This window comes from Hypomesus nipponensis, chromosome 19, assembly GCF_054491055.1.
Source record: "Hypomesus nipponensis isolate SF chromosome 19, ASM5449105v1, whole genome shotgun sequence".
NCBI lineage: Eukaryota > Metazoa > Chordata > Actinopteri > Osmeriformes > Osmeridae > Hypomesus > Hypomesus nipponensis.
This window is the reverse complement of record NC_140379.1, coordinates 8,714,291-8,741,488: the sequence shown is the minus strand read 5'-3', so window position 1 is coordinate 8,741,488 and position 27,198 is coordinate 8,714,291. Positions and strand designations below refer to the sequence as shown.

At 44.4% G+C, this 27,198-nt stretch overlaps 6 protein-coding genes across 8 annotated transcripts; 2 read left to right on the top strand and 4 right to left on the bottom strand.

The window, feature by feature from the left end:
• cmtm4 (CKLF-like MARVEL transmembrane domain containing 4) lies at window positions 1–8,069 on the top strand. The gene is made up of 4 exons (XM_084682985.1): window positions 1–987; window positions 4,210–4,386; window positions 5,138–5,236; window positions 5,651–8,069. The coding sequence occupies exons 1-4, from the start codon at window positions 802–804 to the stop codon at window positions 5,813–5,815; spliced, it is 627 nt and encodes a 208-aa protein (XP_084539111.1). The 5' UTR covers window positions 1–801; the 3' UTR covers window positions 5,816–8,069.
• On the bottom strand, window positions 8,009–12,137 carry cmtm3 (CKLF-like MARVEL transmembrane domain containing 3). Its single transcript, XM_084682986.1, has 5 exons — window positions 11,835–12,137; window positions 9,520–9,675; window positions 9,275–9,370; window positions 9,048–9,174; window positions 8,009–8,934 (listed from the first exon to the last, which is right to left on the bottom strand). The coding sequence occupies exons 1-5, from the start codon at window positions 11,949–11,951 to the stop codon at window positions 8,906–8,908; spliced, it is 525 nt and encodes a 174-aa protein (XP_084539112.1). The 5' UTR covers window positions 11,952–12,137; the 3' UTR covers window positions 8,009–8,905.
• Window positions 12,138–12,533: 396 nt separating this feature from the next.
• On the bottom strand, window positions 12,534–14,113 carry cklf (chemokine like factor). Its single transcript, XM_084682989.1, has 4 exons — window positions 13,800–14,113; window positions 13,117–13,272; window positions 12,791–12,886; window positions 12,534–12,648 (listed from the first exon to the last, which is right to left on the bottom strand). Exons 1-4 carry the CDS (start codon window positions 13,917–13,919, stop codon window positions 12,553–12,555), a joined length of 468 nt encoding a protein of 155 aa, XP_084539115.1. The 5' UTR covers window positions 13,920–14,113; the 3' UTR covers window positions 12,534–12,552.
• Window positions 14,114–14,270: 157 nt separating this feature from the next.
• On the top strand, window positions 14,271–17,605 carry tk2 (thymidine kinase 2). Of its 3 annotated transcripts, none has more exons than XM_084682979.1 (10): window positions 14,271–14,546; window positions 14,898–14,935; window positions 15,147–15,221; window positions 15,308–15,361; window positions 15,493–15,582; window positions 15,746–15,819; window positions 16,036–16,124; window positions 16,323–16,402; window positions 16,596–16,676; window positions 16,799–17,605. In XM_084682979.1, exons 1-10 carry the CDS (start codon window positions 14,405–14,407, stop codon window positions 16,883–16,885), a joined length of 810 nt encoding a protein of 269 aa, XP_084539105.1. In that variant the 5' UTR covers window positions 14,271–14,404; the 3' UTR covers window positions 16,886–17,605. The 3 variants fall into 3 exon arrangements, with proteins under 3 accessions (XP_084539105.1, XP_084539106.1, XP_084539107.1); XM_084682980.1 differs by having other exon boundaries at window positions 14,407–14,546; window positions 14,831–14,935; XM_084682981.1 differs by lacking the exon at window positions 14,271–14,546 and having other exon boundaries at window positions 14,561–14,935.
• Window positions 17,606–17,613: 8 nt separating this feature from the next.
• Window positions 17,614–20,176, bottom strand: LOC146246812 (uncharacterized). The gene is made up of 2 exons (XM_084682970.1): window positions 19,681–20,176; window positions 17,614–19,521 (listed from the first exon to the last, which is right to left on the bottom strand). The coding sequence occupies exons 1-2, from the start codon at window positions 20,005–20,007 to the stop codon at window positions 18,145–18,147; spliced, it is 1,704 nt and encodes a 567-aa protein (XP_084539096.1). The 5' UTR covers window positions 20,008–20,176; the 3' UTR covers window positions 17,614–18,144.
• Window positions 20,177–23,840: 3,664 nt separating this feature from the next.
• Window positions 23,841–27,198, bottom strand: bean1 (brain expressed, associated with NEDD4, 1). The gene is made up of 4 exons (XM_084682822.1): window positions 27,087–27,198; window positions 25,861–26,061; window positions 25,472–25,613; window positions 23,841–24,207 (listed from the first exon to the last, which is right to left on the bottom strand). Exons 1-4 carry the CDS (start codon window positions 27,196–27,198, stop codon window positions 23,841–23,843), a joined length of 822 nt encoding a protein of 273 aa, XP_084538948.1.

Sequence of the window (27,198 nt, the reverse complement as noted above, 5' to 3'; positions counted from 1 at the left end):
TAGCTTATAGGTAAACCTGTACAGTAGCCTACAACAACCACGCAGATGCACGGACTGGGAAAGGCACCGTTTATTATTTAGAAATTATCAGGGATTTAAGGATTAATGCGAAAGTGTATCTTCACGAAGACTTAATTCAATTAACCGATCGACTATGTCCCCGTTGTGTGTCGCATTTTGGATAGTACTTTGTAAAACATGCATACAGGAATGTGCAGCTTTTGGGCGGAGACTTGAACCAACAGTAACACTAGGGCAAATGTAATGTTGCCTATTCACAGCCCAAACTTCGCATCTTTAGCCTACTCTGGCGATTAGTTTCGAGGTGGCGTGTACTACAGAATTGTCGCGTTGTTTTTGCCCTCGCTTGATGGGCTGTGTGTTTGTCGTAGAGAAGATTCACAAAGGAACGGAATGTAAAAAGCCTATCGACAACTCCCTGAATAGAAATTTCGGTGCGTGCAGAACGAACCAGAATCGTGAGTTAAGTAGGCTTTTAACACCGAAGCGCGTAGCCTATAGTGAACGATCTCGGAACATTTACGTAGTCTGTATAACATTGTGTCAACAAGTAATGCTCTAAAGAAGCCTTTATTCACTTGTATCGTTTTTATCAATGCTTGAGGGGATGCATTAGATTGTTTTGTGGGGAAACGTGTTATGTCTGGTTTAATTTCTTCATTCGCCACTTATGGAACAAAGTGTCTTTTATCTTGCCGATACGGTGGATAGTTTGTCAGGTTAGAACCCTGGTGGTGCACTAAAAAGTTCCAAAGGGTGTGAGATCGTCGTAGAACAACCATGAGGAACACAGAGGAGGCAGAGGGGTTCGATGGTGAGGCCTCCAACACGTCCATGATTTCAGGAGCTAGCAGCCCCTACCAGCCCACCACCGAACCAGTCCACTCCAGGAATGTTCTGGGACAAATCAGATGCGACATGGAGTATCTCAAGTCCGTCTTTGGCATGCTAAAAGCCATTGAAGTGGTAAGTTTCACAATAATAAACCACTAAACCAGCATAATGTAAAGGAACGCACATTACACATTACCAAGTTTAGTGAGACCAACAGGTTTGACAATTTAAAATGGTACAACAATAATGTGGAGACGTGAACATTGTAGATTTATGTATAAGTGCTGAATACAAGACAAGAGAAGCTGACCCCTTCGAGCTGAGGACTGAATATTTTTCCTTGGGTCAAAACTCACCTCCTACTGATTTCTCGCTGACACTCATTCCCTCATTCATTCACTCACACACACTCACGCACATCCCAGCATGTTCCACAACAGGGAAACTCAACTAAGGAAGTAATTAAGTTAAACAAGGCCTTTTGGGCTGCTGGTTTCCTGCCCCCTCCTGTCACTCTCTCACATTTACATGCTTATGGAAGAGCTATACCTTCATAAAGCATTCATAGCTCATTCATAAACCAGTGCCCCAGGCTCAACACATTTCCCCTGGCTGCTCTCCACACTATATGCTATGAAGTGTGTGTCTGTGTTCCTCAGTATCACACACACCTGAGATGTTTACTAGTGGAAAGGTGGAGGCGAAGGTCAGTGGTTGTGTCTGCTGTGAGGAACATTTTGTCTTCCTAGACTTTCACTGCAGAGTAGAGTAAAGTAGAATAGAATCACCTTGCAGTTATCAGAGGTGAGAAAGTAGGTGTTCAGTAAACACAGCACAGATCAGATGTGCAGCAGGACCAAGGTCGTCTGTTTACAATCATCCTGAGCAAAAGTCACCCAACATGATAGTTTGATGTCGGCCTAGCTGGTTTGTCTGGTTTGGTCAGGCTGTCTACGGTGTAGAAGGAATAATAGAAGTAGTCTCTCCAGTATAGCTGTCTAGTTTACTGCCTGGCCACCAGGAAATAATCCAGTCTGTCAGCTCAATTACTTGGTATCAAGCTTACTTGACCTTGGACTGAGCAATGTTCTGTTTCATGTAGAAGATAAGGTATGGTCTAGCCGGCCACCTGTCCAGCTTCAGTTACTTTCAAGTAGTTGATCTATGTGGGCAACCCAGGTGTGGCCTAGAAGGAGGTTTGTAGGTTGAATATTACTGCATGTAGGATATTTTTTAACTGGGAAGTTTACTATTGCTGCTTATTTTGGTGTGCATTAAACGGAAAGGTTGAATATTATTTTGAGGCTCTTGTGGAGGGAGTCTTTCTGATGAACTTACCAGATGCTCTGTGTTTGTGTGTGTGTGTGTGTGTATGCTTCTGTATGTTTGAGAGAAACTCCTGATTCTTTGGAGAGGTCTGTTCACCCAGCTTTTTTCAGTGAGCTAGTGTGCAGATCTAAGTTTAGTAGTTAATGAGAGTAGGTCTGTGAGCTACAAGTTTAGGAGCTACTGTATAGGTCTAAGAACGAGTGATTAGGCTACGAGCTAGTGAGTAGGTCTAGGAGCCATTGTGCGTAGTCATGGACACAGCAGATGGTGGCTGGAGGGGATCTCACCCCAGAGGCCATGATCACCGTGGATGTAATCTCTCTTCCCTTGAGGAAGACAGAAAGAATAGAAGAATAATGGGGAGGGTGTTACTTACACGATTACCCAGCATGCATAGTGACCCCTCCCCTCTAGGTCTATCTGGCACCTGCTGCTCCATAGCCTGTGGAGGGCCTGCTTTTAAAGGGATGACATCATCTAATACTATAATACTACCCATGCTTGCCCCCCCCCACACCCCATGTCTTCCACATCACCCCCACTCCAAACCTGAACAGCTTGGGACTATTTAGGGTTCACAGGTTCAGCACAGCTTAGTACATCATGTGTGGCTCTCTCAGCTGAAAAAGGTTAATGTTGTCGGATGATAACAGATGAATAACGAGGCGACTCTGCATATTTAGGTCACATGGTTGCCATGGCAAGCACTGAATGTCAAACACTCCACAGACCCTCTCCTGCTTTCAGGAGACAGACAAGACATTGTGTAGCCGTGCAATGCATTGTATGTGTGTTTGTGTCTGCCACAACAAAAAAATGTTGAGAAAAATAGGCAAGCTGCTGACTGTCAGCACGTCATGTGATGTTTCTGTCAAAGCTGAGGAGTAAAGCATCTGGTCTAGACGTCTGATAGCTTCCCACAAAGAGGAGGGAGGTAGAAAGAGCGTTCACAGCTTCCATAAAGTGTGATAAATTACGATGGCATTCCTACCTAAACAGATACTTCTTGTCTTCCCTTCCTCTCTCTCTCTCTCTCTCTCTCTCTCTCTCTCTCTCTCTCTCTCTCTCTCTCTCTCTCTCTCTCTCTTTCGCTCTCTCTCGCTCTCAAGGATCTCTCTGTGAATGATCCATGGGTTTTCATTGTTTATACAGGAAAAAATGTCACTGTTCTCTTAAGTGTGCTCTAGCTTCAGTTCCGACCGGTCTCTCTTCCTCAGTTATCAGGGTAACTCCTACCAGCCAGTCTCTCTTCCTCAGTTATCAAGGTAACTCCTACCAGCCAGTCTCTCTTCCTCAGTTATCAGAGTAACTCCTACCAGCCAGTCTCTCTTCCTCAGTTATCAGAGTAACTCCTACCAGCCAGTCTCTCTTCCTAAGTTATCAGATTAACTCCTACCAGCCAGTCTCTCTTCCTCAGTTATCAGAGTAACTCCTACCAGCCAGTCTCTCTTCCTCAGTTATCAGAGTAAGTCCTACCAGCCAGTTTATGGGGCTGATACTATCCAGCCAATCAGCCAGCCAGCTCATGTCAGCCCGCCAGCTCCCCCAACTAGTTGCTCACCTCTCCTCCGTACCAGTCCCCAGCCTGTGGTCTGTATCTGGCCTTTATCAGAACTGAGCTGCAGAGCTACTGTCTGCCATCTATCCAGATCTGGTCAAAACCGGTCCAGTTGGACCCAGCCCAAGCCTGTAATACAAGGAGAGATGTGGTTCTGCCTGGCTGACTGGCTTTCTCTCCCTGCTCTCCTCTTCATATGTGGTTTGTGGACAGAGGATGGACGTATAGCACCTAAATAAGACACAAACCACAGAATTCTCCCCATTCCTTAGGTCCACTTATGGATGTGGGAGAGAGCCCGTCCAGTTTTACTGTTCAACATTATTGTGTAGAAGTTATTGTACACTGTAGAAGATTGTTGCTAACGAGCCATGGATGAGGCAACAAGAACAAAGCACATTGTTCGAGATCACCACTTTCTCCCAGATAACATTATTTCCAAGGAATGTCCATGTTTTTTGTCGCAGGTCCTGTCCCTCATCGGCTTCATTTGCATCGAGACCATCATGCTTTGCCTGCCATGTGGAGGCGTCTACTTCTTTGAGTTTGTCAGCTGCAGTGGCTTTGTGGTGACTGGAGTGCTGCTGATCATCTTCTGCCTCAACTTGCACACCAAGGTCCCTCACGTCAACTGGAACCTCACGGTAGTTCACCACCACCGAACACAGACTCTCACACACACACGCACACACACACACACACACACACACACATACACAATGGCAGACTTAATAGAGTATTTGTTAAGTAGCCGAATGGAAAAGCAGTGTGCTGTTGTATTCCATAAAACTCATCCTAACAGAGAGAGGAGTCTTAACTATTACTATCAGATTGCATTCTGGGATGCATAGTACTGTTAGTTTGAGGCTGAGACTGTGGCTTCTACCCCTGGCATGTGAAAGCAGAGGGATGTTGGCGTTCTAGGTTCATCTTTGAAAGGACCCGATGTGCTTTCCACTGTTGCAGTCTACTGTAGAGACAGGGGTCTGTGTGTGTTATTTAAAGGCAGCGCTGCGTCTTGCTGGCTCCCAGACCGCTGGCCCTGACTTGGAATGTGAGAATGGATCTAGCAGAGACACTGGGGAACCAGAGTTAGAACCTACTGGGTTCTACCAGGCTCCACCACAACCTTCTAGGATCTGCCTGTGTATGTGCGTGTGTGGAAAGGAGAGAGAAGCATTTGTGTGTGTGTGTGGAGAGAGGTGGTGTCATGTGAGAGTTTTACCATGCATCCAATCACATGATAGCTGTGCCTTAGTCATGCTGCAGCACTTATTAACCCAGACTAGTCACACTGTGTGTGTGCACGTGTGCGTATGTGTGTGTGTTCCATAAAATACTTTTAAGGAGGTTTTCATTTGAGAGAATACTAATAGTTGAACATGTATGTGACAGGACCTGGTGAACACAGCAGCCAGCACCTTTTTTTTCTTCCTGGCATCAGTCGTCCTGGCATCCCTCAACCACAATACTGGAGCTGAGATCGCTGCTGTGGTCAGTACACCTCAAACACTTCCCCTCTCTCTACCCTCCTCATCTCCTCCTCAAACACCTCCCTCTCCCCCTCCTGCACATGTACCTTCTCATCTTATTTTACTTTGTGGTTTCTGATTTCCCCCTAGTGGATAATTGCTGCAAAATGACTCTATTCATAGACAGAAGACAGACACGAACAAACACACACACATTCACACAAACCATGTGCTGTTGCTGGGGGATTTCTGCTGAGTGGTTTATAGTACAGATGTTCTCAGCAGGAAGTTGCTAGTTAACATCTTAGGCTTGGTAAATCCCTCGGCTCTCCTGCTGTGCGTGTGCATTGATGTGTGTGTTGTGTGTCGGTGGATATTGTTGGTTATCAGACGCCACACCTTGTATGTTGATGTCACTCCCTGCGTGTGTGTTTAGATCTTCGGCTTCCTGGTGACGTGTGTGTATGGCCTAAACACCTTCTTGGCTGTGCGACGCTGGCGCCTCGGTGATGGTGGTCAAGGGGCGGTGCAGACCAGCGAGTACCAGCGGGCACGCACCGCCTCCCGTGGTGAGATGGAAGCACGGCCGGACTTGGCCTGAGAGGGAGGGACCCGATGATGAGGGGAGGGTGAGGAGTGTTACCATCGACCCGATCAAGTTGTGGAGATCCTACAAGGGCAGCTGCATGGGGTCAAAAGTCTCCAACGTTGAAAGACTTCAAACTGCAGGGGAGACATGACCATATAACCTCCTAACCCTGCTGGCCTTAGAACATGGACCCCAATGGTTGTCTGAGAGTCCCGACATTAAGAGAACTAACATTTCACTTTGAATTATCCATCATTCTTACCTTTGAACTGGCTGGGTTGGTATCTAGGATTAATGACTGAATCTCATCTTAGTTTCCCATTTATTTTACCTTGAATGGGTGTTGTTTAGCTCCATCTCTGCTCTGTGGTATCCATGGCTACCATGGAGTGGTTTCAACAGAGGAGAGGGAGAGAAAGTAGAATGACAGAATCATTTTATAATGTACATATAGTTTTGTTTTAGGCTGGGCTAGAATGGGTTGTTGACAGTGAAGTGTTTTGGGGGGCAGATACTTGCCCTGTCTGGAGTCAGCTAGTGACATCTCCCTTCATATTTCTGAGGGTTATCTGTTATTAATGTCTGTTGGAACAATAGGTTTTATTCAGATTGGGGTTGCAATACTGCTACTATCCTTTTAAATACTCATATTATGAGTGGCTAAAGCATAAGGTGAGTCGGGTAAGCCTTCGATTGTGCCAGACAAGAACAATGGACCACAGATGAATAATTTAAATGATTCCAAATAGTATGTACACAGGATGCCTCCAAACTGGGGGGCAACTACTCTTTCATTGGCCAGGACATGGTGCCTTCCTTCTATTTGGCCAGGACATGGTGCCTTTTTTCTCATTGGCCAGTTCATGTGAGAGGACCAATGAGCTGTCAGAGAACTCTCAGGTTGCGGGAAGACGAAAGTAACTGTGTCACAACTTTGCCTAAACTATGTTTTATATATATTGTCAGTTATGTAATAACAATGTACACCGTCTGTAATATTACTGTATTCAGCTACAGATATTCCCTCTATTTCTGAACACACATGGTCACCATGAAGACTGAAGTGCATAGATATGTGTTTTGTTGTTTGTCTTGGTGTTAGTATTTTTCTAAATATGAAGGTGCATTTTCTTTTTTTACTGTCCTTCCATTGTGTGTAGTGTCTTGCACAAGTCCTTGCTGCTTATAGTAAGGAACAGTTCTAATACCAGTAGTCTCATACTGATCTAGAATCAGATCAAATCCCTGATATATTGGTAATTAACCTATTCAGAAGTTACGACTAATCCGAGATAACAACTCTTCCCCTGGGGAGCCTTGTGAGTACAGAACACTGAGCTATTGGACACATACAGGCCCTTGGCTTTGTCTGGCTCTGTGTTACTACAGGAGCAACACTGAAGAGCTCCCCCTGTTTATGTGTGGCACTGCTCCAACTCAAGCAATGTAACCAACTCCATTCCCTATTGGAGGACAAAGTGGACCAAGAATGACTTTTTGGGATGGGATGTAACACATCTGAAATGTTTGATTTTTATTAACTGAACTGACCGTGATAACTGTTAATAATAATTGATGGATAGACAAGAATAGAGGAGGATGAATAGACAATCAAATGTTTCTATTTATATTTCATTGTAATGAAGAACTGAATTGGTATGAAATGCCTGGGCTTATCTGTCAGGAACGCCATCCCAAATATCTATCAATACTTTGTACTACAGTCGTGTTATGTACTGCATCATACTAACTCCAATTTTGAGGGCACTAGCCCTAGGAAAGTTATCTCTCGCTAGTTGGCTATGATGTCATACAATACAGATTAAGGTGACATCTGATTGGTTACCTTCAGCACTGCATGGATGGAAGCTACTAGAATCTGATGATGCGCTGTTAGCAAGTTTGAGTGTGACCAGAGACTTCTGTTGGAACCAATTAAAAGGCTCTACGTATGAATTTGAATTGACCTTTACTGTCAGGCTTGCAGTCCCTTTACATAGGTGGCCCAAGTGCTCCTTCCACATGCCTAACATGGTTTAGTAAAAGTGGACTTTTGAAGTGAAGTTTTTTTGCTTGTATTTTCTTTTTCAAATTTCCTCTTTACTTTGTGAGGTGCTTGGTAAATGATTGTCAGGTGTTCCCAGAACTGGAGGAATCAGCCGTCCTTTGTAAATCTTTTTTTGTATTTAAAACATTCGCTACAGATTAAACAACACTAGTTTATTTGTGACACTCCTTGTCTTACATTAAAATGATTAGACACTCAGCTTGAACATGTTTGATTTTTTTTTAAACAATAACAGAAATATATTTATCCCGGAAGAAGAGTTTGGAGGATCCTCTCTCCTTGGATCTACACGGCTGGCCTTGTTGTGAACAAACCGGTCAAGTCTTCAGAGGCAACGTGATTGGTGTACCATTTACAAATGCAGTCAAACACCACATATACACAGTGCACATTTCACACACACAATCACAAATGAGAGGATCCTAGTGCAGCTCAAACAAATAAAACAACTGTGACAACAGGTAAGGCCATAAAGAGATGCAAAATAAAAAGGAAAGTTGCCACAACTAAGAATAGGAGGCGAGTTTCTAGGGGAGGAGGACAAAGTTAAAAAGGCTGATGGTGATGTGTGTGGGGGGGTTACAATATTGCTAAGGGAAGGGGCATTGTGAGATTTGTAGAAAAATAACTTCTAAGAAACAGTCAAACACGTTGAGCTTTAAGAATATCTAGAATATCATTCTTTGAGTCTGTGACCACAGACACATTGTCGATCCCAAAACTTCACACCACTATGTTGAGCACAAAACCTAAATAAAGGAAGCGAAGAGGTGATTCCCCAGCGCCATATTAGTAGAGCAGTTGAAAGGGATTTTTTCCTAGTGATAGATTGTTATCCTAAGTATGTGCCACATTTCATGGCTCCACTAGACCCTGGACCTGTAGGACTGGGAGATCTTCTGGAGCAGGGTTAAACATGTTTGATTGAGGGAGGAAGGAAGCAAAAATGGAGCAGGGGGTGGGGGTTGGAGGACAGGCGCATTTCCTGTTGGCCTTGTTGAAGGGTCAGAACAGTCCCTGGGGGGTGGGGCTCCTCAGTCAGAATCATCATCTGAGTCATCATCTAGGACACAGAATGGCAGTGTCATAGATTAAAGATTAGAATTGGGAGTTAGTCCACATGGAGCCTGAGTAAGAAATAAGTCCAGAAGGAACCTTAATGAGTCTTTTCAGTACCTGAGTTATCAGGTGGTCTGGATGGCTCGTCAGAGCCTCCTCCTCCCTGTTTCAGGAAGTCTGCCAGTTCATTGAAAATGAAGTAGAAATCTAAAGCAAAAACAATGGTGGCTATGAAGCCAAACACCTGGAGGGAGAAGAGGGCATGGATGTCAAAACAGCAGGGAAACACACAGATACACAGACAGTCATTTTTAGAAAGGTAAGTTTGTGTATGTATTGTTCACCCCAGCAGCTTTTGAGGCTCCATCTGTGTACTTAGACACTGAGATTATGGATATGATGAAGAAGATGATGGATGCACTGACACAGCGGAGGAAATCCTTCAGAAAGAGATATAAACAGAAAGCATTAACATCCATGTACTCCAACTATTACCTGAACCCCAACTCCAACCCTAACCTTAACCCAAACCTAACCCGGATCCAGATTCTGCTTCCTCCAGGAGAACAAGACAGCTTTGGGGACTCACCGTGAGTGGCCAATGGAAGCCCTTGAACTTCTGGTTAATCTTGGTGGAGTAGGCAAAGAGGATGAAGAGGGCAGCCAGGAACTCAATGAGTGGAGCCGTGACAAAGGATGCTGCCGTGGACGACACAAAACACACGAAACAAACAAACGACAGAACCTGATAGAGAAGGATAAAGAGAAGTAGAGAAGTAAAGAGAGAGATAAACAAATAATGCAAGATACAGAGACAAACAATGAAATAATTCAAAATATCAAGGCAAAATTAACAGAACTTGATTACAGACACAACTACGTTTTAACTATGCAAAGTATTTTTTTACTGCTGGGTAGTGCCAGCAGTAGAGGAAGTAAATCTGAGAATTGTGATTAGCCAGCACAAGTGTTAAAAAATCTCTATTACTTTACACTTTAAATGCAAAGAATGTGTCTGCATCAATATAAAAGTAACCCACAAGGCAAGTTAGCAAGTTTGCTGCATGACAACCCTGTCTTTACTGGTCTTAGTACAGATTCTCCAGTCTACAGAGACTTGACCCTTGAGCTATTACACTTCCTGTCTGCTGCTATAAGAAGATGCAGCTGTTTCATGAACCCTGAACACACAAACTTACACACAAACACTAGCACCCTACCCCCTTCCACACATACAACCTCATTCACATTCATAAATTTGGTGCCATTCTTGGTGAAGCCCAAAGACTGTTAACTTTCTGTAAAGACAGGCAGCTTGTTTCTGTAAAAGGGTCATATAAATCACAGCTAAGCCCTCCAGCCTTCTTCATACCATACCCCACTCCACCCTACCCCCCCCAGACTTACCGCACATACACCCCTCACCCCCACGTGAAGACCTAACTACCTGCAACTATACTCACCCTACCCCCAACCACCCTTTAGAATGTCGTTTAGAAACTGTACCAATATGCTATCAATTTACTGGAATTCCACTAGTCATGTTGTTGGTGTGTCCTTGGAATACCTGACAACATTGTCAACTGCAGGCAGGGCCTGGTTTCTGGACACACTCTAAAGAAGCCTGTCTTGGCCAAAACAAAAATGTGTTTTGCCTTCACTAAACCAGTAAAATATTCTGTCTTGGTCTTTATTTGTGGGATGTGCAACCATAATCTTATTTTTCTTCAGCATGTAGATCCTGTCTGACATCAGCTGTATATTAGATGTCACAAGACCTGCACTAAAGCTCATTCCATCTGACGTACATAGCCACTGGAAGATCAAACAGACAGGTTAGCTATCTCCAGTTGATCTCAGTTACATTCCCAGTCCACGTACAGTATCAAGTTCCCTAACAGAGTCAGTTACAGTACAGTTAAGTAGAAAAACATCAGTATATTACTGGTTTAGTCATGAGTTCATCCCAGGGGTTTCCAACTATAGCAGGCCAAGCCATTTGTGTGTGCATGTGAGAAGATCATCACAGAGACAGAGGAAAGAGAGGTTGTATTGTTCTCTCAGCCTGATTCTTTTACCTTCAGGACAGGGGGCCAGCTGCCCTCAGCAGACCAAGTTAGAGAAGTGAGTCAAATGCTATACTGAAGGATAAAAGAAAGTAGAGAGGAAAAAACACAGGTTAACAGAGATAGGAAGGGTCTAGACAACGTGGTAGAGAGGATTAAAGGGTTGAAGAAAGAGATGGACAGGAAGCAATTGAATGAGTGCAGTGAGACAGGGAGAGAGAAAGAGAGAAATAATGAAACAGAGGGGTGGAGAGGGGGGTTCCTGGCCCACAACAGGAAGAGCTGAATACCATCACATGACATCCATCAGGACCATCTACTCCATAGACAGACAAGACACACCCCTTTCTTCCTGTAACTCATTAGACACATTAAAACGATACCTCATAAATTATCTGAAGATGCATTAGTTTGGGAGAACTACATTTTTTATGTGCTGATGTCAACAGGTATCAGCATGCATTTAATACATCGCTCATTCGAATTTTGCTGTCACTGTGGCCTCCTTATGAATCGGAATTAAAAGTTTTAGCAGGCCTTCTACTTCAATTGTATCACCTGACTTCCCTGCATGCTCTCTCCACGTTCGAAGCACATCATCTTAAAGTGTTACCCTTTTAAGCCTAAAGTTTTGTAACACTACAAATTCATTTGAATGGTTTGAATGGTAAACGAACAATTTCAATTAAAATGTGTCAACATGCAGAGATCTTTGACTGCCGTCTAAATCTTCCAACAATTGTCGTAATGAAGAACCAATTTTACGCAGGCTTGCCAGTCGAAACAATCAAAATGATCGTATATGCCACTTTCAATTAAAAGTAAGAAGCTACTTTACCACTTCTGATATAAGAAGCTGTCCTTTTCGCGAACAGGCGAACTCTTTTGTCGGGAGAATAGAGAGCATTGCATTCTGGCGCGGTTGCGTCGTTTCGGGGGCCTCTATATCCCCCATCGCGGCGAATATGTTTTATTTCGATGTTATTTCCCGTTCAGACCAGTAAGCTGGAAGTGATAATAAAGTGAAAAACGCTATGCAAGTACTATTGCGTGGTGCCTCTTGGTATGGAAACGGAAACGATGACAGTGTGGATTGCGGAACCGTAGGGCACAAAAGCGCAACATCTGCAACATCCAGATGTTATGACCACTATTTGAGAAGAGTGAGCTATTGTGCAGTGGGCGTCCCGCTTCGAAGGGGTAGACCAACTTTAATTTGTTTTAATAGAAACAATACAAAAGACATAAGAGCCTTTGTTTTTATTGTTGCTCAGCCTCAGTAAACCAATGCAGACATACTAATAATTAGAGCTTAAGCTTAAACAAAGTAACGCAGTTTCAAATGTATTTTTTAATGGCAGTGGTTTACAACATTTAAACACAAATCCATCTGATCAGTGGTAAGTTTGTGATCCATTAACTCTCATACTCTCAAAATTCATAGTACTCTCGTTCCAGTATCACATGTCAAAGGAGGAAATTATGGAAGGAGGGAATAAGAGGCAGGGAGGGAGAGGAAGAAAAAATAACCAAGGAGTTGTCTTCACTGCACAGCTTTATTTGGTTTGTGATCTTGCTTGGTTGAATGTTATCCTCTTGCTGAGCAAGTAGATGTCGGCACTCCACAGCCCTGCTAACAGGAGACCAACAATCTGCAAACAGGACAAGCATTGTTAGGACACGATCCTTGACAGGATTCACATTTAATTAGTGGGTAAATGAGTGTTAGCGAATGCGGGAGTGTGTACGCATGAGAATGACCAACTGACTGAATGAACAATTGATTGCCCTTACCCCTCCAGCCAGCGTGCCTCTGACAGTGTAGGTGGACACTGCCATCAAACTGAGCACCAGCACGATGCATGCTGCAACCACCGAGTTGAACACGTCCTGAGATTGTCGTGGGGATCAACAGAACACATCATAATCATCACTCCAGACCCTTTTTGCATCAAGCATGCTATTCTCTCTATGAATTGATCATTTATTAATACTAGACAATTGTATACCTTTTGGGGGTTCATTTAAAAGACCCTTTCATAAAATGCTTAACAAAAAAGGGATGAAATTGAGTTTGTATGTGGTGCAGGCCCAGTGTGGACCCTCTCGTGTCTCCTTACCACAAGGGGCCAGAAGAACAGGGTGAACTTCCTGTGGAGCTTCAGCAGGTAGAGAAGCAACAGAGCCAGAGTGACCAGCAGCTCCATCGCCATGGCAGCCATGCAGACTGGTCGAGAGGCCACCGCAAAGCATACAAACGCCACAAACGCCATCACCTGAGACACGAGTCACACGGGAACATGACACAGATTCTTTATTTGATGCTGAATTCAATGCTGAATGCATATTGGATTCTGTACTGTCTGACGTGTGCAGTGCTATATTTGGTGATGACTTTTATGTATTTGGTGCCACCTATTGTCTAAACTAAATTTGAAACAAAATTCTGCAAACATTTCACCCTTGGCCAACCTATTTGTTAATTGGTAAGTAGTCATGCTTAATGTGCTATAAACACTGTGTTGACCCAAGTTCCAGTACATAGTACACAGTACAGAGCCTGCCTTTGGTCATACTAGAAATGATCTTACAGACAGGAAGAAGGAAATGGAAGTAGTTCGGTCATGTCTAGGACATGATTAAACATCAATCTCTATATCTATTCTCCTATTCTCACACACTTCTTATCAAAGTAAAACTAAAATATGTTCTGTCAGTTTGAGTTTGAGCATATAGTCCCTTCCCTTCCTCGGTCACCATGGCAGTGTGGTTATCAACTGTGAGGCTTATGATTCTGTCTCACCATCTCAGCCAGCTTGAGGCACCCCCGGTAGGATTTGAGGAAGGCCAGGTCTATCTCAACGTTGCAGACTGAGGTAGGACTGGATGGGCTGGGGGCACTGAAGGAGACCTGTCCGGACATGCTGGCAGTGGTAGGCTTCTGTGTCTGCAGTTACTGTAGAACCTTTCCTCCCTTCCTCATCTGACAGGTTCCTCTCAGTGGCAGGAAATTACAGTGTGTCGTACTGTTGTTGTTATTATTATTACAGTTGTCTCAAGGGAGTTCATTAAACTATTGTAGAGAGTTTAGGCACGTAAGCAATGCAAACATATATGTATATTATATTCTATTTTATTCTATAATATTCAACACGAGCCTATATACTGATGTGGGACCAGGTGCTAAAGACGTTTGTTTAGAGAGAACTGTTCCCAGATCAGCTTGGACGCCCACTTCCCTAAAGAACATTGACGATGAACAGGAAGCGCTTTACGACACGGAACTAAAACACCACGCGAGAACTGCATTAGCTGCATAGACTTAGCTGCTAACCGCTTACTCAATACCCAATACCCGGTTGACTGTAAAAAACTGGTCCCGTACTGTACGTCTGACAATTATGCAAAATGTCCTTGAATTGTTCGTTTTATAATACATTGTGGAGAAGCGTGACTGGACTGTCTTCAAATCGCACTGTTTCATTGGCGCATGTCGTATCTTTCATATCGCAGAGGAGAACTCATAGCAACAATACACACCTCATTACAAGTAGGTGCTCGAGGTTGTGTGCTAAAATGTATCACTATGAAGTTCGCGGAGAGAAAACGAAAAATAATGTCGCTAACTCCCTGCGAACTACTACTACTAATAATGTAATCACTGCTAAAGACTTCTTCGTACAGCTTTCTAATGTAGCCTTAAGCCACCTGCACGCTGTACGAAAGCACGAGAGAAGGAATAGAAACAAGCCCGGCCATATCCTAATAGCCTGCCTGTTTCTTCCCCCCATTCGTCCTCCTCCCATAACTATCTTCTGTGTGTCTTTGACTTAGCTGCGTAGCTGACTGACTGAGGCAGACCAGGGCCTCAGTTATCTCATAATGTTGTCTTCCTCCCAAGGGAAGCTGGTGCGTAATGGTGAGGAGAAGAAGGCCGTGGTCAGTATTTGCCTTATGTTCCTACTGAATCAGAATGTTTAATCAGAAATTAAACTCAGATTACTATTGCGTGTTTTTCAGGTATTTTTGTATTGAAATTTAAATTGACGTGGAAGTGACCTAAACCCCAGTAGCCTATATCTTTGAAACTGAAGTTATACCAAGACACAAACCTAGAATTATATGTAATGCACAGCGTTGTTCATTTCAGATTTGTATCGAGGGCAACATTGCTAGTGGAAAGACCACATGTCTGGAGTACTTCAGTAAAACCAACAACATTGAGGTGAGATGGTGAATCAAAGCCAGAATAAGAAAAGTGGTTTGTGGCTGACTTGCTAACCTCTTCCTGCTCTTCTTCTTACACGGCAGGTGCTGACAGAGCCTGTGTCCAAATGGCGAAATGTTCGAGGACACAATCCCCTGGTGCGTAGCCATTGCTTACCTAGCTCAGTGTCCTCTGTTAGGGCTGTAGATGAATAATAAGAACAATGTGTGTATATTCATGACTGTAATAGATGGAAGATGACAGTTGCTTGTGTATCTCTGTCTCTCAGGGGCTGATGTACCAGGACCCTACCCGATGGGGCCTTACTCTACAGACCTACATTCAGCTGACCATGCTGGACAGACACCTGTCACCTACAGTAGGTAGACTGAATGGACCTCTGCAGGAGATACGTTGAGCTGTGAGGTGTATTAGATAGTGTAACACAAGAACAGGGTCCTCGGGGTGTCCTCACGCATCTCAGAGATCCAACCATGTCAAGCCTTGTGACTGACAGTGTTGTTGTGTGTGTTGCTCTCCAGTCAGCTCCTGTGAGGATGATGGAGAGGTCTATCTACAGCGCTAAGAACATTTTCGTGGAGAACCTCTTTAAAAGGTATGTCATTATGGCTAAGTCCAGCTGTGGACATGTGTGGGATAGTGCTGCTGAGTGTGTGGTAGACCTGGACTGGGGGAACGTGTGGTCCTGTTGAAACACTACAGGACTGAGTCTACAGACCCAAGACTATAGACCAGAGACTAAAAACCTGATACTACAGAGCTGTGTCTACAGGCCTGACTTGAGACTACAGTCATATTCTATGTTCTGCAGTGGGAAGATGCCAGAGGTGGACTTTGCTGTTCTCAGTGAGTGGTTTGATTGGATTACACACAACATCGCCATACCAGTGGACCTCATTGGTGAGTTCTTAGACGAGATCAAATGACACTGCTTAATCGCGTCAAACACTCTGCTTTAAACAATACCTTAGGATCATCATCTTCCTTTACGTGCCGTTCTACTAATCTTTGTTCTAAATTATTGTCGTTTTTTTTTTTACAGTTTTGTTCTGTTACATTCTTTCCTATTCAGTTCTATTTTGTCCTGTTCTATTCTAGTGTACCTGCAGACATCTCCGAAAACCTGCTATGAACGTCTAAAAGATAGATGCAGGGAGGAGGAGAAGGTCATCCCTATGGTAGGAGGATATTGTTTGAACTTGGTTGGGCATAGCCCTTTTTTGCAAAACAATAGGCGAATGCTGTAAGTGGTTTGTCTGGGGGCTGCTCATTGCTTTGCACAAGAGTCTACAAGCCTGTTGTCATATTTGGTCCACCTAAAAGAAAATGAAGAATATCTAGAGACTCTAAGGGACCCTGTTTTCTCAACAGGAATATCTTGAGGCCATTCACAAGCTGTATGAAGATTGGCTGATCAACCAGACCACCTTCCCACTTCCTGCTCCAGTTCTGGTGAGTGACCAATTACATTCAGCCATATTGTCAAGTCACCCATGGCTTCACAAATCTTGAGATGTTTGTCCTTGTGTCATGATATAGCTGCAGTGTTTTCAACGATGCTGTCCCTGTCTCAGGTCATCTCGGCGGACCACGACCGTCAGAAGATGCTCCACCAGTATGAGGAGAACCGGGAGAAGATCCTGGCTGCCAGCCGTGTCTGAGGCTTTAACCAGAAGAATCAGCAAAGCAAACTAAACACACAAAAAAGTTTTATCAGATGGGTTTACATTAACTATTCGGAATAATGTATAGGCTGCTTACCATGAAACACATTTATTTCTGTAGTTAATCAATGTACATATATTACTTGACTTCATGGCTCACTCATTGACTGCCGAAACAGAGACATGGTTTTCTTATGTGATAATATCACAGTTACACTGTTTTTAAGATATCTATCACAATGATCACAAAGATTTAGGCTCTTTGCATTCTGTCTTTAATGAGAGATTTCATGTTTCACACATCTGTTACTTACCTCACTTGTAGTTCAGTTGCATCTAACATTGACCAAATTAGATGTTTATTTTATTTATATATTTAATTATATTATATATGTATTATCTGTTCACTTTCTCTGACCAAATTTGATCAAGTCTTTGCTCCATTCATAGGGCTACATGTAGCCATAGGTTAGTCATGACCCCATCATAACCTGCACTTCCATCCTGCTCTGCTGTGCACACAAACACCCCCTTTCATTACACTTTAGAGAATATGATTTGATCTATTTCTGAACATTTGACCTTTTTTGGAGATTGAAGCTTTCAATGTTGTGAATAGGCTTGCAGACCATAGTATTGTCCTGTCTGCTTACCCTACAACCTGTTCATACTGTTTGCTATTGTTTTAAATGATTAAAAAAATGATTTGTAGACTTATGTACATAACTGTACTTTACTTGAAAGAAGTCCAAACACTTCGAGCCATTTGAATGAGACGAGCACATCTGAGGACAAGCAAGCATTTTGGTTTTATTAAATGATCTGTGCATCAGTCATAATGAACAATCTAGCAACAGTTGATGTCCGACATTCATGGTTATAATCTGTACACAATTGTATAACTCGTCAATACGTTTCATGGTCTGAGTAGGTGCTGTTAGTGCTGTATTTGTCATAGCATTCCCTTCTGAAAGGCTCCCTCTGAGTCACACCTTAATAGGAAATCCCCTTTGGCACCAATAATCTCATTTCCTCAAAGGACAAACAAAGCAATGGACTAAAACATCCTAATTATTATTATTTCAAGGGGATTCAAGTAAATATTGTTACCTGAGAATAATCTGAAAGAAAATATATTTGCAACCTGAGATACTGAGCACATTTTGTTAGACACAATGTCAAGTAAATGAACATTGTATCACTTTTAAACACTGAACCGCATAAAAGAGTTCTTGAAAATAGGATTTTTGATAACATCACTTCTTGTCATGTTCCACCATAACATAAGTTTGCAGCAAGTCATCTTCAGGCTGCTGTATGGGGCTCCTGTGCTGCTGCACTCTGGGGCCCACCACTGCCTGGTGCTGCACCTCCACGCTGGGCCCTTCCATAGCATGCTGCAGCTGCGCCCTGGGGCCTACAACTGCAGAATACTCCATCTGCGCCCTGAGGCTCTTTGTTGCCTGACTCTGGTTCTGACTGGGGTCACACAGCTCCAGGTGACAGGCTGGGACGTACACAGAGTGAGGCGGCTCTCTGAGGTTATCCATGCCCACTCCACAGCTGTTGCACCCTGGGATATGACAGACAGGCACCAGGGAGGGATGGCAAAGTATGGGCGGGGCCGGGCTCCTGTTGGAGCCTTGGTCAGGGTGAGGATCAGGGGTTCCGGTCTCCTCTATGGGATATCCCAGGTTCTCCTTACACACATACTTCTGCCCCATCCGCTCCGCTAGCTGTCTGACTTCCTCCTCCTCCTCCTCGTCCTCCTCTCCAGCCTCAGTCCAGGCCTCAGTCTTAGCCTCAGACCCAGCCTCAAGTCCACTTGGGCCCTCCTGTTCACCTCTGCTCCTTAAATCCCATTGAGGAGTGGGTCTGGGCAGGGGGTTCTGACTGAGGGGCTGCGTAGGAGGGCTTTCGGCTACTGCAGTGTGTAAGGTGTACTGGGGCCCAACCAGGTGACTGGCCAAGGCTGACGTAGCTCTGCCGGGCTCATCAGCTTGCTGCTTCTCCCGGATGCTCTGCGCCGTTGGAGGCCTTGGGATTTTACTGAAGATGCGCTTCTGTCTAATTGCCAGGTCTGGGTAGTTGCACTGCATCTCCAGGTGGAACCGGTCTTCATTCAAGGCTGTACTGGAGGGTCTGAGGCCTGGAGAGGGGCTTAGTGTCGGGGGCTTAGAGGCAGCCTCCAGGGGAAGGCCCACCTCAGGCCGCCCTGGTGAGCTCACCTGGCTCTCTTCGTTCTCCTGTGGACCAGGAGCCACCAAAGGGCACCCAGTACAGAGCTCTCCCTCTCCCATGACGTCCTCCTCCTTCTCTTGTTTCTCCCTCTCAGCCCTCCCTGATGCTGGTTCCTCGGGACCTGTGATGCTGGGAGACGTGCCTCTACTGCGCAGGATCTCAAGGCACTCAGGTTGTGGACTTTGACCCATGACCTGCAGCAGGTGCTCACACTCCATCCTGGCCAGGAATAGGTCAAAGCCGACTTGGATGACCTTCTCAGGGTCTACAGAGTCAGCCAGCACGTACTGTGTGTCAGACTGGGGCTGGTAACCCACTGTAGCCAGGATGGCTTGAGTGATGCTGAGTGGCAACACAGCTTTGAGACAGTAGACAAACGCACCTGTGTAGGTCTGACAAGAAAGATGAAATATTATGTTGTAATATTACGAGAATATGTTTAGTTAGCGACAAAACAATACTGGAACTTTCCCTTATACATTCCATCTAAGATCAGGCACATGTAAGGTACTGTATACACAGGTTAATTAAGAATTGGCATTTTATTTTACCTTGAGGCTCTTTATTTCTTTCTTCCATGGGTAGAGAAACAGATTGACACAAAGCACCTCCAACATTTCTGTAGCTTTGATGAGTGCAGCAAGTACACTCCGACAATCACTGGAGCCTATTTTTGAACATTCTGACGCGATGTGATAGAAGTCTACTGTATGAAACCTTCCTGCGGGATCCGAATCTGACAAGAAGCGCACAGCTTTCTCGGTAACCGGAGTCTCTTTACACACTTCCGGGCTACCAGTTTGTATGTAGTAATCTTGATATTCTTCAAAGACAATGTGACGGTCATCTGGCGTTTGGTCAGGACCTCTGTTCGTCATGGTTTTCTCAAGGAATACAAGTCGTGTTTGGTTTTAGAAATGAAACGAGGAAGTACATTTAGTAAGTGCCAAAAGGACAAGCGAGGTAGGTTTGTCATGAAGAGAGACGAGGCGGAAACAAAATGACACATTGTCGTAAACACTAGTCAGGATACATATGATTAGCCCATATTTGATCACGTAGGCTACGTGAAGTGGGACGTTACACACACAGCACACACCTTACAAATTAAGTGAGAGGAGAAAGAGCTGAATAAGTATTGAAGGAAAATCATAAAAATACACAGACATTCTTTGCCCTTCTGGTTTCTGGTCATTGTTGAGCAACATCAAGCCATTATGCATTTTGACCGACTAAACATGTATTACGAATACTTTCTGTTTCCTTACTGGCGCTATTGCACAAAAGTTAGACTTATTTGTTTGACAGTACCAGTAGATGGCGCAATCGTCTTCAAAGATCAGATCTGTAACATGAATAACTAGGATTAAGTCATCATATTACTCACTGTCTTACAAAAACTATTCTGGTTCTGCAGAGCTATTTTCTAGAAGAAACAAAAAGTTTGAAAAGGTCTCAAGTTTGTTTTAAAATATATTTTTTTAATTTCAGCAGACTTTCGGTTCACTCCTGCAAGCCAAATCATCCACACTTCAGACTCAAGTCAGAGAAGTGATCTTTATTTACTTCCCTCTAATTAGAGAAATTATACATAAACGTTCTAGCCCAAGTAACCATTGACAACTGTGACTAATGAAACAAGAATGATTGTCACACAGTATGGAGGGAGAGTAAAACCACAACTAATGTCTTGTCCCACAGTTGTCCCGAAAACGTTAAGACTACCACCAGCCAGGATGACAGGATACAGTCTAGCAGTGTGTGTTTTTAACCACTCTAACTGGGAGAGCTACCATCCTGTACATTTTTCCTCCAACCATGCTCCTGTTTGTGTGATATTTTCCAATCCAAATTTTGCACACAAGAAACTGATATTTAGTTGGTTGACAAGCTGATTCATGTTAGATACAAGGGGGGCTGGAGGGAACACATACAGGATGAAACAGTAGTTGTCCAGGAAAAAGGATGGAGACCTCTGGTGTTCTGGTTAGAGCAGCCAAGCTTGCGGTTCTGGCTCTGGGGTAGAGCTGCCTTCATGGGGAAACAGCAGGTCTTATAGAAGCAGTCTATACCGCACCTTTCCTCCATACCAAATACAATACTCAATCTACCATCTTTCACTGCCAAGGGGCAGAGGAACGTATTATTCTGACCTGTCAAGGCTCCAGTTTCTGTGCATACAGTACTGTATCGTTATTTTAATAATCCACATGAAAGATTTAATTCAGGGGTGCTGCTTCACCAACACCTACAGTGTGGATTAGGATGAGCATATGCTACATACAGCAAGTGAACATTATCCCAGTGTTCAGTGGGGAGCAGAGTGGCACTGAAGATCGACAAGAACTTGTGTGTTGTGCTATGTAATAGAACCGTAATCCCTCTGCTCACTTCCCTCTACTCATCCCCCCAAAACCCCAGCCAAATTAGAAGAAAAAAACTGCCTGGAAAGAAACAGCCAGGTTACCTCGTACACCTCTTAAACTAACACCAACATTCAACAAATGAACACTTGGCAAAAACATTACACTTGTTATCTAACAATTGTGAGGTCTTTCGTTTCAGTTCCACACACTTAGGAGACAGGACAGTAATAATAACAGACTAACAGACCACAACACATTTAGAACCCACTTAGAACAGTAAGATACAGTATTTTAGAAAGAAAAGCTCTTATACTTTAATTCATTGCATTACATTTCTATGGCTACGGTGTTAGGCAGTCTAACAGTCATGGTGCTCGACAGGCGGGTCCCCAACATCTTTAGGAGACCAAAAGTTGTTGAAACATCAACTGAGCCACATAAGATACTTTTTTAGAGAGAAATATAAAGGAAAAAGATGTGAAACTTTGAAAAGACCATGATGAGTCAGGCCCATACTGATGGAGGATGTGACAGTAATAATGGTTTGCATCTGGCTACTGTTCACCAAGCCCAGTGATGTGTTGTATTTGTATTACAAACATGACTTAATAATATACTCCATAATATACTCCAAGTTAAACATTCTGAAGCACATAACTGTTTTTCCAGCATATTAACACTGCACCATGTAACTGGGCTGGAGGTGTTATCTAAAGGGGATTACTTTGTTCATTGGATGTGTCAAAGTTCTCATACTTAAAACAACATCAACTGTAATAACATACTGTATATTTGTGCTGATACTAAGTGAGGACTTGGTGGTGATACATGGCTGTTGAGCTTCAGGAATGCTGCCTTGAGGGCCTTGACCTAAACTATCCAGAACATATCCTTGACAATCAAGAACATATCTCCTTTATGGCAGTGGATTCATGTGGACATGGTAAAGTATTGCATCCATGGTAAAATACTACATTAAATGTGGTAAGAAACTACCATAGAAAACTACCATAAAGAATTATGATTGGGGTCCATAGTTGACTATTATAGCGAACTATAATAGAGTAGTCGTTACCTACCACTATAATTAACCATTGCAGTAAACTATAGTAGTAAACAAACTACCATAGCAAACTACCATTGTAAACTACTATAGTGAAATATGAGAATCCAAACTGCAATAGTTGATGTTGAGTTTTTCAATAGTAAACTTCCATAGTAAATTACCATGATGAACTATGACTTGAGTCCATAGTTAATCATTGAAGCAAGCTGTCTAAATAACCAAACTATGATTCTAAACTATAAAAGTAAACTACCAACCTGATGGTGCTCACAGTGATTGACCTCACCATGGAGGCCTGATAGAAAGCAACAGAAGAGGAAGGAGGGAGGACAAGTCACCACAGCACATGTGTTGGTCTGCATTAGCCTGCTAAGCTGACGACTGAGTCCAGTCCTACGACATGGGGAAAGCAATGTCTAACACGTGTCTAAAGCATGTCTCAGGTATCTGGGTAAGGTATTGTACTGTGTCAGCATGAGGTCATGGGAGGTGGAGCCAGAACAGTCTGTGTCTAAAAAAGCCCTGCTCAACAGTAGAGGGCAGTGCCAACAGTGCACACTCAGGGACCATGCAAGTCTACAATGCAGAAAGGAAGACCTTTCATGCAATAGTGCAAAAAAACTAACAAAAAACTAAACTCACTATTGAACAAACAACAATGACGTACTGCCATTAATCAAAGGAGTCTTAAAGACCTGCTACATACAGAGCTGTAATGTTATTGAATGTGGGAAAGATCAGTCTTTTGGAACAACAGGATGTGTTAGAATGGAATGTGAGATTTAGGAAGGCGCTAACGGAACATTCTACAGTATCTGTGTGTTAACTCTATGTCAACAGTAAGAGGGACACTTACTACAAGCATCTTCATTCTGAGAAAGGAAACACTACAACCCCCACAATGCACCAGTGACAAGGAATGCCTACGTTTCCATGGCGGTGCGGTGTCCCAGGGTTAAAGGGATGATGCGGCGGACATCTTGGGATGAGGACACTTATCCCAGAGGTAGGGTCTGTGTGAATCAGGCAGTTGAGTGGAGGCCAGGCTCCTGAATGCAGTAGAAGGCTCTGCTGGGAGACAGCAACACCATCCTAATATGGAGAGCAGGGAGTGTGGTGGGGGGGGTGGGGGGGGGGTGGGGGGGGGGTTTATAGGTAGAGTTCTACGGTCCCTGTTCCAGTTCTTTAGGAAGAGTTTTACAGACCCAGGTCCAGTTCTATAGGAAGAGTTCTATAGGCCCAGTTCTGCTTTTACAGTAAGATTTCCACAGCCCTACTTTTACAGAATCCTGTGCTGATCTGGTTGAGGCGGGAGGCTGTTTTCTGATTGGTATTTGAGCACGTCCAGTGGCATCAAGGGAAGGGGTTGGTGCTGTTCATGCACCACTGCCTCGTAAGGGGGTGCATCCTCTTGGGGGAGGGTTGAAAGGGAGATGGAGGCGATTGGCTGCCGCCTGAGATCTTGAAGTCTGATTGGGTAATGTGAGGCAGTGCTGGGAGCTAACCAGGAAGCTGAAGCAGATGTCTCCAGGCTTCTGTAGAGGGTCTCCTGGTGCTGCTGACAGGGGTCCGTCAGCGAGTAGGGAGGGGGATCATCTGTGGGAATATAGATCTGTGTGGCTCCGGGCCCCACACACTCCTCATAGCTGGAACAGAGCAGATGTTTGAAAAGGTGGTTATTGGGTTTACTGCTCCCTATCAAGACAATGCATTATTTGCTGTTGCCTTGGTTCTGTCACCATGTTTCCTCTTTGTTTATTGGAATATTGTACATAAATATAGTGTTTGTGTGTCTTCTATGTGGAATTGCAAATGTGGAAGAGAATTGTGGTCTCTAACAAGCCTACTAACCCTGAGGGGACTGCCTCTGGGCCTGTGGGCCCCTGGCTTCAGGGGATTACACAAAGTTAGGAACCCCACCTGACTAAAACGAGGTGTTTTGCACCTCTCAGGTACACACACGTACAAACACACACGTACACACGTACAAACACACACACCACTCCTGCATGCAGACACACACACACTCATGTGAGCCCCCCTAGGATTCTAGGAAATGTACACACACACACTTTCTATTTTGTGCACAAAAGCACACTTAATCATTCTCTCACTAAATCACACATACAAACATGCGCGTGCACACACACACACACACTCCTGTTATAACAACCTCCCCCCTAGGATTCTGGGAACCTAGGTGTTGCTTCCTAATAGCTTATTGCAAGAACGATGACTCCCTCTGGGACACTAAAGCTGGGATTGCTGTCTAAATCTTCATTACAGGTTCCTGTTCCATCACAACAGTCCTGCAACCCTGGCTTCAAACAATGGTCTTACTTCCACTTTTTATGGGAGTGTGTGTGTGTGTGCGGGTGTGTTGTAGGAAAGGCGTAATGAGAGTGTGTTGTAGGAGAGAGAGACACTGTCCGCAGTAAAGGACCGAGGGCATCAGGTCTGCGGGTCCAGGTCCATCCCATTTGGTGTGTGAGTGTCACGTCCATTCCATGTTTATGTGTGTTTGAATGTATGCATGTGTCAGTTTAAGAGTGTGTGTGTGTGTGTTTTCTGGTATGCGCCCAGCTCTGCAGTACCCTGAGCGGAAGCACAAGTGTTGACAGGCTCCACAGGTGAGCGTTCAGCCTCCCTACACCATCTGTAGTTGTGGCAACACAGGCTTGCCTTGCACACTGAGGCACCGAGGACACACACATACATCGCCAGTCCACAGTAATAGACCATGATCAGGATCCCTCCTAGCCTTCCTTGGTGTGTGCAGAGAGACTAACTGGGCTAGCGGCAGGGATGGGCACATCATTGAATGTGAACTGGTCATAAAAGATAAGAAATATATATATATAGGAAATGATGATGAGAGGCAGTGGAAGCTGGTGATGCAGGGATCCTTACTGAGGAGGAGAGTCAGGGTACAGGGTGTGACTCTGAGATAGGCTCTCTGTGTAGGAGTCAAAGTCGAAGGCAGGAGGAAACTCATCCATGCAGGTGGATCTCAGGTCCCCAAGAGAGCCCCCGTAGGAGAGACCGTCAGGGGCTGTGGAGACAGGAGGGGGAGACGAGAAAGACGAGGGAGAAAGACGAGGGAGAGAGATGGGGCAGGGAGACAAGGAAGGGTATTAGGGTAAGGAGATATGGGGGGGAGACAGGGGACAATGATGAGGGAAATGAGGGGGACGGGGGAGCGAGACAGGGGAGACAGACGGATGAAGTTATTGAATTAACCTACATGACTTATCACAACTGGCTTGCTGCTGACGTCTAATTAGGTAGTTAACTCTTACCATAGCTGGCACGCAGGTGTGGGTTGTGCAGACGGCTGTCCTTGCGCAGGCTGCCCACAATGATGGTGACACAGGATAGGAGGAGGACCAGGCCGATGACGATGCCCGCCACCACCAGAGGAGACACCAGCAGACTGGCCTCCCCGCCACCCACACGGCAGTCTGGGTAGTCATGGGCTGGGCTGCTCTGGTTGGCGCTCACTAAGGGGTTGGGGGAGTGAAAGGGGGTGAACAGAGGTGGATGGGTGGCTTTGGTCAAATGTTTTCTTTAGATCATATTCAAGCCTGGGAAAGATAACATATCATTTGCCATCTTAACTCTGTCATGACTGTCGTGAAGTATAGTCTATTTAGAGTGGGTGGGGGCCTAATTTGTTTATTCATGAGTAGGCACTGGCCTTAATGATTAGTCAAATCATTCTCCATTCAGCACGGGAGTGGACCCTCCCACTCACAATCGAGGAAACAGCATATATAACAGTTGAAGATAATTACTGTTTATCTTGTAATCGTAAGTGTTTGGGGAGGAGGGGGGGGGGGGTGGTACAGTGTGGTGGGTGGTGTGCCAAGAGAAAATTGTTGATTTTACAGCCATGTATGTTTAATTCAGGTGGCAGGTGGCTGAGCAGTTAAGGAATCGGAATGTAATTCAAGACAAGCCTAAATTAAGCATCACACACAATTTATACTTTTACGGAACATAAAACCACACTTAATATACTCACTGCATATCACACTTAACACTTAACACACAACAGACATCACAGGCCTGAGCAAACAGCCATTAAATCACCACTCATATAAACAGTGCTGATACTAAAGTATTTATTTATTTTTGCTCTTTTTCACCGAGCCACACCTGGTGGCACATGGTTTTCTTATTCAATGGAGTACAACTTACATATAATAAACAACCCATACACACACATACACACACAAACATACGCACACGTGCGCACACACACGAGGATCTGGCAGCCCTTGGAGGATCTGGTCCAGAGCTTCAACCAGTGAAGCGTGCATGCCCCTGGTCCCCCAGCTGTTTAAGGTTCACACACACATACACACACACACACGTGAAGGACAACACACACATCTGGAACCACCCAATACGGACAGCAAAGGACATGAAAGAATGTGCTCCTGCCTAACCTCAACCCGTCTAGCACAGGTCCTAGCCACTGCCCTGTCCCAAACCCAGCCCTAACTGCAGACCTAGCCCTAACCCTTGCCCTGTCCTTGCGGGGACCTCTTTCTAGGAGCAGCTGAAGCCTCTGTCTGCCTCCTGCAATCCCGCAGGGCCAGGGCGTCATGGTTACGCAACAGTGCGCCCTTCAT